At 36.7% G+C, this 14,739-nt stretch overlaps 1 protein-coding gene across 1 annotated transcript in view; it reads left to right on the forward strand.

The window, feature by feature from the left end:
• The window catches only part of ZGRF1 (zinc finger GRF-type containing 1), a 149,353-nt gene extending 143,202 nt beyond the window's left edge, over positions 1 to 6,151 (forward strand). Inside the window, 4 exon segments of the mRNA XM_058293946.2 lie at positions 4,003 to 4,179; positions 4,315 to 4,449; positions 5,186 to 5,447; positions 5,865 to 6,151. Of these exon segments, the coding sequence (XP_058149929.1) occupies positions 4,003 to 4,179; positions 4,315 to 4,449; positions 5,186 to 5,447; positions 5,865 to 6,022 (732 nt within the window). The 3' untranslated portion in view covers positions 6,023 to 6,151.
• The last annotated feature ends 8,588 nt before the right edge of the window (positions 6,152 to 14,739 follow it).

Genomic DNA, 14,739 nt, shown 5'->3' on the forward strand with positions numbered 1-14,739 from the left:
TCCTGGTTCAGTTCCTCAGGCTACCACTGGACTGATAGGTACATTCATACATGGTATATACATAAGGGATACTCTCCTTCCTCTGTTACCACCTACAGACTGGGAATATGGGATAGCTCCACACCAAGCTGGGGAGGAGGTGGGAGCAGGGCCAGCAGTAGAGCCATGGGTTTTTCCTACTGTTTTAAATTGCCTTTTTCTTCTGTTGGTGCCCACCCAGTTACTACAGTGCTTCAACTGTTTTCTGGAGCTCTGAGAAAAATGATTCTGCCTGTTTTTTTGCTTTGTTATTTAAAATTTCTATTGGGGAATAAAACCCTGGAGCATCTCAATCCACCATCTTGGTAATGTCACTAACTGTTTTGAGCTGAATTGTACTGAGTTTTGTGAAGAATCAGCTTTCAGTTGTCTTGAGATTTTAATTATAATTGAATTGAAGTGCAAAATTTTACCCCACCATGATGAATCATTGTCAAGCCTCTTTTGAATCAGACCCTATCAGTGGCTTTCTTCTCTAAAATAAAAAATATGTATTTAAATTCTCAATCTATTTTAATAAGTAATATATTTACATCATTCAAAATTCAACAAATACCAAAAAGTATGGAGAGAGTGAAGAAACTTCCAATCCTGTCCCTACACCACCCCATTCCTTTCCCCAAAAGTAGCCATCATCCTTTTCTTGTGTCTTTCCAATTATGATTTATGGCAATGTAAGTGTGATAGTTTGAGTTTTTTGTGGACCCTAGAAAATTTTGTTCTTAAATTTGTCCATTCCTGTAGGTGTGAACCTATTTCAGGTGGGACCCCTTTGGTTAGATGCAGTTATGGGCTATTTTATTCAATTAGTTCAGTAAGGTGTGGCTCAGGGAGGGTCTTAATCATTTGCTGGAGTCCTTTACAAATGAGATGAATATACAGAGAAGAAAGGCCACAGATGCAGAGAGAAACCTCTAGAGGCTGAGAGAGAGAAGACCCATAAGCTGAGAGAGGAACCTGGAAGAGATGAAGTCACAGAAGGAGAAGCCAGAAGCTGAAAGCAATGGAGCCTAGAGGAGACGGCATTGTGCCTATTCGCCCACAACTGCAGCTCAGGGAGAAAGCAACTCCTGATGATACCTTGATTTGGAAGCTTTCATGGTCTCAGAACTGTAAGCTTGTGAGTTAATCCCCATTGTAAAAACCAACCCATTTCTGGTATATTGCCTTGGCAACCTTTAGCAAACTAAAACAGTAAGCAAATAAAAAAAATTTCCCCCATTTTAACATATCCTAGTATACTATACATGCTGTTTTCTTCCTTTGCATTTTCACTTATCTGTTACCAGTGCCTTTTAAAACATGAGAGATTTTTGGGGGAGCAGGAAAGACTTTAGAAGGGTATATAAAGCAGAGAGTAAAAAATGATTTAATCACAGTAAAATACTAAAGAGCAATTAAGATGAATGACTAGTCTTCAGAAACATTAGGATGTCAAAAGAAAAAAAGGTACAAAGCAATGTATAATAATGCCATTTATGTGAATTTCAAAATCATATTGTTTTAGTTTCCTGGCTACTAAAACAAATACCATGCAATGGGTTGCCTTAAACAATGGGAATTTATTGGCTCATGGTTTTGAAACTAGAAGTCCAAAATCAAGGCAATGCTTTCTCTCAGAAAGGGCTGGCTGCCAGTGATCCTTGGTCCTTGTCTTTTCTGTCGCATGGCATTACACATGGTGGCCCTTCTCCTGGCTACTGTGGGTTCTGTTGACTTCTGACTTCTTCCTGTGGCTTTCTGTTTCTCTCTGCATTTCATTCTACGCATAAAGGACTCCATTAATAGGATTAAGACCCATCCTGATTTATTTTGACCACAGCTTCCCTGAAGTAACCTCATCAAAAGGTCCTGTTTACAAAGGATTCATACCCACAGGAATGGACTAAGATTAAAAACATGTTTTCTGTGGTACATAGCTCCTAGCCACCACACATATCAAGTAATATGTATTATTCATAGATACATACCAAGGTAGTAAAAGTATAAAAACATTCATGGGAAGCGGACTTGGCCAGTGGTTAGGGCGTCGATCTATCACATGGGAGGTCTGCGGATCAAACCCTGGGCCTCCTTGACCCATGTGGAGCTGGCCCATGTGCAGTGATGATGTGTGCAAAGAGTGCTGTGCCACGCAGGGGTGTCCCCGCATAGGGGAGCCCCACACTCAGGGAGTGCGCCCCGTAAGGAGAGCCACCCAGCACGAAAGAAAGTGCAGCCTGTCCAGGAATGGCACTGCACACACGAAGAGCTGACACAACAAGATGACGCAACAAAAAGAAACACAGATTCCCATGCCACTGACAATAACAGAAGTGGACAAAGAAGAACATGCAGCAAATAGACACAGAGAACAGACAGCTGGGGGAGGGAGAGGAAGTGGAGAGAAATAAATAAAAATAAAATCTTTTTTAAAAAAAAAGCAAAAAAAAAAAACATGCATGCGAATAGCTCAAAACTCCTTTAGGATTAGTGTTGTTTCTGGGGAAGGTAGTAGAGGAAAGGGGTGATAGAGAGGGCTTTGGCTATAGATGTCACATTTTATTTTATAAGAAAAGAGATCTGAAGCAAATATGACCAAATGCTAATGTCAAGTCTGATTGTGGGTGCACAAGTGTCTTTTTTTTTGTTTTTAAGTACCAGGGCTGGAGATTGAACCTGGGACCTTGTATGTGAGAAGCCAGCACTTAACCACTAAACCACACCAGCGCCCCCATTTTGGTTTTTTTGTTTGTTTGGTTGGTTGGTTTTTTGGTTTGTTTTTAGGAGGCACAGGGAACTGAACCTGGGACCTCCCAGTAGAAAGCAGGTGATCAACCACTTGAGCCACATCTGCTCCCATCATATATTATTTTATTTGCTTTTCTATATGTTTGAAATGGTCTACAATTATTTAAAAATAAAGAAAAAGTAATATATACTACTCATTATGGAAAGTATGGAAAAGCAAAAAGGCAAAAATAATGCATCCATAATAACCTTCCTGCCCCCAAGAGAACCCTTTATAATATTTTAGTATTTGTCCTTCCAGTTTTATCCTATGTATTTTTGCATAGCTAAAACCACACCATAAATATAATTTCTATCCTACCTTTTTTTAAACTTTGTATTATAGTAAATTATTTCCCCATGCTATAACTAGCATTATAGTCATCACTTTACTATAAATATGTTTAATCACTAGATATTCTGTGAATATACCATAATTTAGTCATTTCTTTAACTTTGAGCAGTTAGTTATTTCTGATTACACGTATTGTTCCTTTGAGCATTTTTATACCTCAAGCTTTTTGTCAGAGGTTTCACATATCCATAGCTTTAGACTTACAAACAAATTTATACCCCAGAGAGTAACTGATTACTGAGGATTTATTTTTTTGGTGGTTGTTCCCATAAAAGGTATTTGTCCATGTGATTACTAATTCTGCATTTTATTATGTATATTAGAGTACCTTGTAGCTATTTCAAATGTTCTGGCAATACTGTAGAGCTTTTTGGAAATAAAGAACATTCTCTAGAAGAGCCCTAAAGTAGCTGGAACTTGAATATTATGATACATTAACAAAATGTGAAACTTCTTTGAAATTAAAGTGAAAAATGGCTTTCATTCAAGGTGGACAATAATTAATGAATAGTCAACTCTTTTTTAAAGCTCTTTGATTTAGTGTTAGATCAACTCCAAACAGATTATGAAAGCATAATATTAAGCAACAAACTTTTTAGATCATAAGTCTAAGATTTGGCATGTTTTTAATTTCCTAGTATAATACTAGTTAACCTGAAAATAATTTTAGCAATTTCTTTTAAAAATTATTTTATTTGTGATCTACTCTATCATGGTTGTAATTCATCTCCTAAGAGTATCATGTGATTTAAAGTTTTATAATTTTTTTTATCATATTTTCATTAAAGAAGAAAAATGCTGTTTTAACTTTTCTATTTTTCTACATATAAATTTCCTAGGGTCACAGGCCAATTCTACTGAGAATCCAATACCGTTGTCACCCTGCAATCAGTGCTATTGCTAATGATCTGTTCTATGAAGGAAACCTCATGAATGGTGTTTCAGAAACAGAGAGGAGCCCTTTATTGAAATGGCTACCAACCCTCTGTTTCTATAATGTTAAAGGACTGGAACAGGTAAATGACATTAATATTGATAGGAATAAACATGAATTCTCTCCTGGTTTAATTTTATTGTTGTTTGTATGATTTTACTTGGTCTTTCCATTGCCTTTCTGGGAAATATAATTTAGGATCTGTTTCTTATTCCAGATTGAAAGGGATAACAGCTTTTATAATGTGGCAGAAGCTGCTTTTACACTCAAGCTGATTCAATCACTGATGGCAAGTGGAATAGAGGGCTCTATGATTGGGGTAATAACATTATACAAATCCCAGATGTACAAGGTTTGTATTACATATTACAATATTTATCACAAATTAAATATTACAGTTATATATTATAATATTTAATATTATATTTTATAGTAGTTCTATTTTGTTTTGTTTAGTGCTTGGAAACCTTTGAAACTATAGTTAATAGTTAATAATGTATTAAAAGAAACATTCTAATTTTTTCCTGGTCTGGCTTTTTTTCTGTGTAATTAAATGTAAAACTAGCAAGGCTTAATTAAATTCAGTTTACAGCTGTTGGGGCAAAAATGCAAATAAACAAATTAGAGGGAGGAAAATATGGTGTATGCTTTGTGTTTTAGAACAGATGGAATTGAATCTCTACCTTCCAAAAATGTTCTTTTATTATTACTACATATTTTATCAGTAAATTAAGAAATACCAGCTATTAATATACGAGCCAATTACTTAACTAGATTTTTCTTTTTTTTTCTTTTCCTTTTTTTAAAAAGTATTTTTCATATGTTTCATTATTAGATTATTTATCATCTCTAAATTAACACATCCTAATGAGTTCCCTAGCAGTGGACAAATCATCACTTTTGGTTTTATTTCATAATTAATATTGTCATTAATAAAAACTAGTCAAATCTATGTGAGTCATAAAAAAGAAAATAAAAATCACAATTACACCATATTAATTAAATTAAATGTTTGCTGTGAGGAGATTCAGCACTTAAGTTGTTCCTGATCTCTGCATTGCATGAGCCCTGTCTTGTTTTCTTCACAGCTTTGTAATCTCCTCAGTTCTGTGGACTTTGGCCATGCCAATATTAAGGCTGTCCAGGTGTCAACAGTAGATGCCTTTCAGGGCGCTGAAAAGGAGATCATCATTCTGTCCTGTGTAAGGACAAGACAAGTAGGATTCATTGATTCAGAGAAAAGAATGAATGTTGCATTGACCAGAGGAAGGAGGCATTTGTTGATTGTGGGAAATTTAGCCTGTTTGAAGAAAAATCGACTATGGGGGCGTGTGATCCAACACTGTGAAGGTAAAGTGAAATTTTTAATTCAAGCATTTTAATTAAAATTGACTTTTTTTTTTCTTTGAGGTACTGGGTTTGGGGATTGAAACTGGGACCTCGTTAGTGGGAAGCCCAGTGCTCAACCACTGAGCCACATCCCCTCCCCTGAGTTGTTTTTTTTGTTTGTTTTGTTTGCTTGTTGTTTGTTTTTGTTATTTTTAGTAGGCACTGGGAACCAAACCTGGGACCTCCCATGTGGAAAGCAGGGACTCAACCACTTGAGCCACATGCACTCCTAAAATTGACTTTTTGACCTAATGCTCAGGCTGGTTCAGGCAGAAGCAGCACTGAATTTGCCACTGTGGGTGGTAGATTACTAAAATAATAATATAGGGACCACTATAAAATGAAGAATAGTTATCTCATGTTTTATATCTTTTTAAGGAAGGGAAAATGGATTGCAACATGCAAACCAGTATGAACCACAGCTGAACCATCTCCTTAAAGAATATTTTGAAAAACAAGCAGAAGAAAAAGAGGAAAGAAAGAATGAAAAAAAGAAATCTAAAAATAAGTCTTTTTCACAAAAAAACGTGGTATAGTTATTTTGTATTTATATGTAAATTCAAATTTATTTTTCAGTATATATATTTATTACCCAAAAGCCTTTGTTATGGAAAAAAAGTAATTGCTATGATATCTAAATATTAAATAAAACATATCCAAAAAAACTTGTTCTTCAAAAATGTACTTACTTTTTATATTGTTAGGCAGATGTTAAAGGTAGTGCAATATCTTATAAAAAATAAATTTCTTTTTGAAATTATAGCTTCTGTTTGCTAAAGAAAGGACAGGGAAAAGCTTTCATGGGGAATGTTAAAAAATATGTGAATATTTCAAAAACTCATCTATTAGAACACGATCTGCACAATCAGTTACAACAACACACTTCTTTCTGAGCTATAATTCTACCAGAATCTTTTTAACAATAAATATAATTCCTCCTCCCATTTTATAAGTAAAATCATTCACAATAAAACTTCTAAGTGAAAAGAGAAGAAAGAAGAAAAATACCCAAGTCCATGCCTGAAAATAACAGTGGTCAACACATGGCAATGGCCAGTGTCCAGCACTGTACCTGGTACATTAAGCATCTGCTGGATGAATGAAAAATAAATGAGTGAGTGAAAGACTGTCTTTGGTGCATTTCCTTCTAGTCTTTTTCTCTGTGCATTTTTTTCACAGTAGTTATTAGTATATATGATGTTACATATGTGGATTAAGGTTTTTCTTAAATAAAAAATAGTACATTCTCCTTACAGAAAATTTAAAAATTACAGAAAGGTATACCACAGCAGGGGGAAAAAGAACAAACCTAGAGATCCACAAGTTAGAGATAACCATTGCTAACATATTACTTTGGTCTTTTTTCTATGTTTTTTCTTTGTAAATAGGTTTGAAATCATTTGAGTCCATACTGAGTTTTAGACATTATTAACAAGGAGCATTTACACATCCTATATAGAAAAATGACATGGGCTTCATTATAATTAATATAAAAAAGTACTTATCTTTACAACTAAAATTCTCATTGATCCAAGTCATTCTTACATTCATTTTCTAAAAACATTTCTTTCCCCCTCTCCCTCCCCCTGCCCTGCTGTTTTTGCTGTCTGTGTCTATTTGCTGTGTGATCTTCTGTATCTATTTCTCTTTTTGTCTTCTCTTCTCATTTTTTCTCCTCTAGGATTTACCGGGATTCGATCCTGGGGAACTCTGATGTGGAGACAGGTTCCCTGTCACCTGTGGCACCACAGTTCCTGGTTTCTGCCGCGCTTCACTTTGACTCTACCCTTCATCTTTCTTTTCTTGTGTCATCATTTTGCTGCATAAGTCACTTGGACGGGCACTGGCCATGCAGACACTTGGCTCGCCACACAGGCACTAGCACAGGCACTCAGCTCGCCATTTGGGCACTCAGCTAGCCATGCAGGCACTGGCCCACCACGCAGGCACACTTTCTCTTTTTTCCTTTTTTACCAGGAGGCTCCAGGGATTGAACCTAGGTCCTCCCATATAGTAGGCAGAAGCCTTATCACTTGAGCCACATCTGCTTCCCTACATTCATCTTTAATATATAGAAAATTGCTTACTTGAATTACTTGGCAATATGACCATCCCACCTCTATGAAACTCATTTTTTTTGCTGGGGAGAAAAACCCAACAAACAAAACCTGTCCTTTAGTAATTCTCCAGGTCTTGCTCCAAATGTGTTATTGATTGCAGCAGTTGCTCTTTTTTATTTATTATTTATTTACCACCCCCAGTGTTGTTTGTACTTGACTCTCTGCTCTCTGTGTCTATTCATTGTGTGTGCATCTTTTTTTTTTTTTTAAGAGACACTAGGAACTGAACCTGGGGTCTTCTGTGTGGGAGGGTGGCACCCAATGGCTTGAGCCACCTCCACTTCCACTGTGTCTCTCACTGTGTTTCCTCATTGTCTTTTTTGCATCATCTTGTTACGTCAGCTCACTGCATCGGGTCACTCACTGTCTTGCTTGTCTTCTTTAGGAGGCAGCGGAAACTGAACCCAGGACCTCCCATGTATTAGGCAGGCGCCCAACTGCTTGAGCCACATCTGCTTCCCAGCAGTTGTTCTTTTAAGTATTCATCCAAATTTTGATGTGAAAGATGTGATTCCCAACAGTTCCTTACACCAGATAGGAAGTAGTTGAAAGAAGTATTGCAGAGCCAGGCATTACCCTTGGACTATACAATCTGATGACATTTAAGTGGGATTCCCAAGTTTTGCTGCCCAAACCTCCCCCATTTTATATTTCTTAATTTTGAGTCAGCTTTTGGCCTGCTGAGCTAGGTCTCAAGTAATTTTTTCCCAAGTAGAGTATTTAAATAATATGTCTTTTGAGCCTTTGCATATTTGAGAATATAATTTTTGCATATACTTGTAAGAGCTATCTAAATGCTATGGATGATGGTTGAATCTCCATCTCAGATCTATAGCTGGATGGCAGACTGATTTTGTGCAGCTACTAGTCTAACTCCTACTAGTTTTCATCTAATAATGGTCATTATACTCTGATAGTCTTCTTCACTTGTTCCTATGCTATCATTACTCCCTTCCTCCTCTCCCCGTTTCATTTTGCCAGTTTTGAGAAATTACAATTTTTGCAACAATATAAGAAGAGGTCTTGGGGTAGAGGAGGGATTTTCAAACTTTGGCACTCTTGACATTTTGGGTCAAGTCCAGGGCATCCTAGAATGCTTAGCACATGTTTATTCCCTGCCACTAGGTGCCAGTAGTTCCTTTCCCCCGAGTTCTGACAACTAAACTTTCTCCAGAAACAACAAATATCCTGGTGTAGAGGATGGACCCAGCGTTCTAGCTGTCTCAGAAAGTTGCAGCTGCACTTAGAATTAGGGTTGCCCCATTTTTGGGTTGGTGTAGATCTTGTGTTTTTGATCAAGGCAACAGTTACAACAAAGAGTTTTTTCTTGTTCTAATGTTAGAACCCAGCTCTGTTTCTAATGGCATAGAAGTTGTCCACCAATTATGTTTTCAATTCAATGCCATTGTCTTTACAATTTATGTCTATTCCTCCCAACTTCTGACAGTAGGTCAGCTACACATGTCAGGTTTTTATCTTTTCTTGTCTTCATAGTTATTTTAATGTGACATGTCTATTGAAACTTTTTTAAACAGGATTACATTGAAATCTTTAAATGCACTTCCCATTATTCATTCATCCGTGTTCCCCTTACGTAGAACCTAAGAGGTTGGTATTATACAAATGTTACTATGTGCTGTAGAAATTATTAATATGGTATATTACTGTTTTTTTGCTAAAGGATACTTATAATGCCGTACTTAATTTTTTTTCCCTTCTAATTCCAGAATACCCAATGAACAGAGAATAACGTGGTGTTATAGAATGTTCCTGAGAGAGAATATTTTCAGTTCTTCCTAGCCCACCTGCATAGCTCTCCATATTAAACACATATTTTTTAATTTTTTAAATATACTTTTATTTATTTTTTAAAAATACATAGATCACACAAAATGTTACATTAAAAAATATAGGAGGTTCCCATATGCCCCACTCCCAAAACTCCCCACTTGTCCCACATCAACTTCTTTCATTTATGTGGTACATCCATTGCAATTGATGAATACATTTTGGAGCACTGCTACACAGCTTGGATTATAGTTTACATTGTAGTTTACACTCTCTCCCAGTCCATTCAGTGGGCTATCAGAGAAAAATAGCAGATCTTATGGGAATGAAAGGCAAAATAAATGAAGTTTTAAAACATTGGAATCATATAATAGCAGATTTGAGGAGGCAGAAGAAAGGATTGATGAACTTGAAGAAATGGCTCTGAAAGTGAACATACAAGAGAACAGATAAAGAAAAGAATGGAAAAAATAGAACAAGCCCTCAGGGAACTAAATGATAGCAGAAGATGTGCAAACATACATGTCATAAGTATCCCAGAAGGAGAAAAGAAGGGAAAAGGGGCAGAAGGAATATTTGAAGAAATAATAGTAGAAAATTTCCCAACCCTATTTAAGGACATAGATATCCATGTCCGAGAAGCACAACATACTCCCATCTGAAAAAATCTGAATAGAGCAACTTTGAGACACATGTTAATCAGAATGTCAAATGCCACAGACAGAGAATACTGAGAACAGCAAAAGAAAAGCAATGCATAACATATAAGGGATACCCAGTAAGATTAAGTACTGATTTCTCACCAGAAACCATGGAGGCAAGAAGACAGTGGTATGATATACTTAAGATACTACAAGAGAAAAACTTCCAACCAAGAATCTTATATCCAGCAAGATTGTCTGTCAAAAATGAGGGCGAGTTTAAAATATTCACAGATAAATAGAAACTGAGAGAATTTCTAACCAAGAGACCAGATTTTCAAGAAATAGAAGTGCTAGAGCCTGAAAAGAAAAGACAGGACTAAGATGCCTGGAAGAGTCTAGAAATGAAGATTATATCAATAAAAGTAACTAAACGTGTCAAAAGAGTGGTGAAAATAAAATATGACAGAGAAAACTTTAAAAGTCAGGAATAAGCTTAACCAACGATGTAAAACACATATTCAGAAGACTGCAACTCAATGTTAAAAAATAAAATAAGGCCTAAATAACCGAAAGAACACTCCACAGCTTGTGGATTGGGAGACTAAATATCATTAAGATGTCAATTCTACCCAAATTGATATACAGACTCAATGCAATCCCAATAAAAAGTCCACCAGCATTTTTTAAATAAATAGAAAACACAATTATCAAATTTATTTGGAAGGGTAAGGGATCCTAAATAGCCAAAAACATCTTGAAAAGTGAACTCTCATTTCCAGACTTTAAATTGTATTACCTAGCTATAGTGGTAAACACAGCATGATACTGGCATAAAGATAGACACATAGACCAAGGTAACCAAATTGATGGTTCAGAAACAGACCCTCACATGTATGGTCAAGTGATTTTTGACTAGCCTGTCAAATCCACACAGCTTGGGCAGAATAGTCCATTCAACAAATGGTGCTGAAAAAACTGGATATCCTTAGGCAAAAGAAGGAAAGAAGACCCCTATCTCACACCTTATCCAAAAATTAACTCAAAATGGATAAAAAACCTAAAAATAAAAGCAAGAACCATTGTAAGAAAATATCTTCAAGAGCCGATGGTAGATGGTGGATTCTTTTTTTTTTTTTTTAAGATTTATTTATTTATTTAATCCCCCCCCCCCCCCCCCCCGCCCCGGTTGTCTGTTCTCTGTGTCCATTTGCTGCGTCTTGTTTCTTTGTCCGCTTCTGTTGTCGTCAGCGGCATGGGAAGTTTGGGCGGTGCCATTCCTGGGCAGGCTGCACTTTCTTTCACGCTGGGCGGCTCTCCTTACTGGGTGCACTCCTTGCGCGTGGGGCTCCCCTACACGGGGGACACCCCTGCGTGGCAGGGCACTCCTTGCGCGCAATCAGCACTGCGCATGGGCCAGCTCCACACGGGTCAAGGAGGCCCAGGGTTTGAACCGCGGACCTCCCATGTGGTAGACGGACGCCCTAACCACTGGGCCAAGTCCGTTTCCCGGTGGTAGATTCTTAAAGGAGATAAAAGGAGGACTGAGGTGGACTACTGCTGCTTAATGTATGTAGCAGTTTTAATTAGTTTTACTGTAAAAGTGTGGAAATGTATAGAGTGGATGGTAACACATAGTAACAGCTAGTTTTGAAGTGGGCATGTGGCTGAAAATGGTAGTCTAGGTATGTAAATGCCAACTGACAGAATGCTAGAGAATAATCTAGGAACTGAATAGCACAGTAAGCCAGGAGATGGATGAGAATTGTGGTTGATGGTAGAGATGCAAGAGTGTCTTGTTAGCTAGAGCAAATGTACATCACTATTGCAGGGTGGTGGGAATGTGGACAAGCATGGAAAAATACAACTGGAGTGACCTATGGACTGTGGTTAGCAGTAATAATATTCTTGCATGTATGCCAAAGATGTACTGTGTTGATAATGGGGCAGTATGAAAAATGTATACAAAATGTACATTGTGGACATGGGAACAGTCAGATGATACTATCTTATCTATATCAAATATTCTACCACAGTGGTGTGGGGTGTTGGTAGAGGGGTGCTGTTTGGGAATTCTGCACAGTGTATTATTTTATAGGTTTATAACTTCTGTCATAAATATATTTGGAAAATATTAATAGGGTGGATTGGGAGGAAAATACACCAAATGTAAGATAAGGACTATAATTAGTAGTAAGATTTTGACCATATTCTTACATAATTTGTAGCAAATGTCTCACAACAATGCAAGGTGTTGGTGGAGAATTGATGTATGGGACCCCTGTATGATGTTATGTGTGTTTGCTTTGTAAGTTCACAACTTTTACTATACACTTAATATTTATGTATGTTCATAAATTAAAGATAAAAAGATAATAGTAATAGTGTGGGTTGGGGGAAAAATACTTTGGTCCATAGTAATATTTTGAGGATGCTCTTTAATCATTAGTTTAAAATGTTATGAGTGTCCTGTACGATGTTATAAAAGTTTGTTTTGTATGTTCACAACTATTACTATACTATTATTGTTTAGGGATGTTTATGTATGAGTGATATACTTCAATAAAAAAAAAGTGATGATGTGGGGACAAAGGGGGAAAGATGATAATGGCTTAGACTCCCTTCTTTTGCCTCACCTGCTGCATTAGGGAAGGGTTGAGATTTGCATCTCAGGTTTTCTTTTCCTTGGGTGGACATGACTTACAGTGAATATGGGGTTTTTTTTTTAATTTATATCATTCTTATATGAAAATATATAAACCATAACTATATAGTAAAAGTTGTGAACTTACAAAACAAACATCATACAGGGCTCCCGTACATCACCCCACCAAAAATACCTTGCATTGTTGTGAAATATTTGCAACAAATTATGAAAGTGCATTGTCAAAGTATTACTACTAACTATAGTCCATATCTTATATTTGGTGTATTTTTCCCCCAACCTACCCCAACTTTTTTTCTCCATAAACCATATAATTTACCTAAAGTGTATAATCATTGGCATTTGGTTTAATCACTGAGTTTAGCATTCATCACTTCAATCAATATCAGAGCATTTAATTACTCAAAAAATAAAAACACTATCATACTCAAATGTTAGCACTACTAATTACAAATCCTATACTTTCACCATCTCTATTCATTTACAGCTTTTTACCAAATGTGCACAGATTAAACCTGAGCTTTCCATTCTCTAACCACATTCTATTCTCTGTTGACTTACATTCTAGCTATTAATTCCATGAGTTGGCTCATTATTTTTAGGTCATAACAGTGAAATCATACAGTATTCTTCCTTTTGTGTCTGGCTTGCTTCACTCAATATAGGGTCCTCCAGGTTCATCCATGCTGTCATATGCTTCACCACTTCATTTCTTCTTACAGCTGAATAATACTCCATTGTGTGCATATACTCTAGTTTAACCAGCTGTCATTTGATGGACATCTGGGTTGCTTCTGTTTTTTGGCAATTGTGAATAATGTCACTATGAACATGGTGTGCAGGTGTCCATATCACTGCTCTCAGTTCTGGATATGTACCTAGTAGTGGTAATGCTGGGTAATATGGTAGAGCTATATCTAACTTCTCTAGGAACCGTCAGACTTGCACAGTGGTGTACCATTCTATTAATACAGTCCCACCAACAGTGAATAAGCATTCCTGTCTCTCCATATCCTCTCCAACACTTGTAGCTTTGTTTTGCTAATAGTGGCCATTCTAGTTGGTGTGAAATGATATTTCTTTGATTTGCATTTCCCTAATAGCCAGTGCTGTTGAACATTTTTTTCATGTGTTTTTTCACCATTTGTATATCTTCTTTAGAAAAATGTCTATTCAGGTCTTTTGACCATTTTTTAATTGGGTCATTTGTGTTTTTATTTTTGAGGTGTAGGATTTCTTTGTATATCATGGATACAGATGTGTGATTTCCAAATATTTTCTCCCATTGAGTAGGCTGCCCTTTTACCCTCTTCACAAAGTCCTTTGAGGTGCAGAAGTGTTTAATTTTGAAGAAGTCTAATTTATCTATTTTTCCTTTTTAGTCATGCTTTGGGCATAAGGTTTAAGAAACCCCCACCTCCTATAAGACCTTCTAGAGTATCCCTGCATTATCTCCTAGGAGTTTTATGGTCCTGACTTTTATGTTTAGGTCTTTGATCCATTTTGAATTGATTCTTATATAGGGAACAAGATAGGGATCCTCTTTCATTCTTTTGGTTTTGGATATCCAGTTCTCCCAGCACAATTTGTTGAAGACACTGTTCTGTCCAGAAAAGTAGACTTGATAGGCTTATCAAAAATCAGTTGACCATAGAGGTGCAGGTCTATTTCTGGACTCTCAATTCAATTCCATTGATCATGTGTCTATCTTTATGCCAAGACAATACTATTTTATTTTTAAGATTTATTTATTTCTCGTTCCTCCCCTCATTATTTGTGATCACTGTCTGCTCTCTGTGTGCTCATCTTCTTTGTTTTTTTTTTTTAGGAGGCACCAGGAACTAAACCTGGGACCTCCCAAGTGGGAGGGAGACACCTAATGGCTTGATCCACCTCTGCTTTCACTTGTGGTGTCTCATGTTTCCTTGTTGTGTCTCTTCATTGCATCAAATCATTGTGTCATCTCATTGTGTCAGTTCTCCATGCCAGCCCTTCATATCAGCTCTCTGTCTTGCTCTTCTTCTTTGGGAGGCATCAGG

Source organism: Dasypus novemcinctus, chromosome 1 (assembly GCF_030445035.2).
Source record: "Dasypus novemcinctus isolate mDasNov1 chromosome 1, mDasNov1.1.hap2, whole genome shotgun sequence".
Taxonomy (NCBI): domain Eukaryota; kingdom Metazoa; phylum Chordata; class Mammalia; order Cingulata; family Dasypodidae; genus Dasypus; species Dasypus novemcinctus.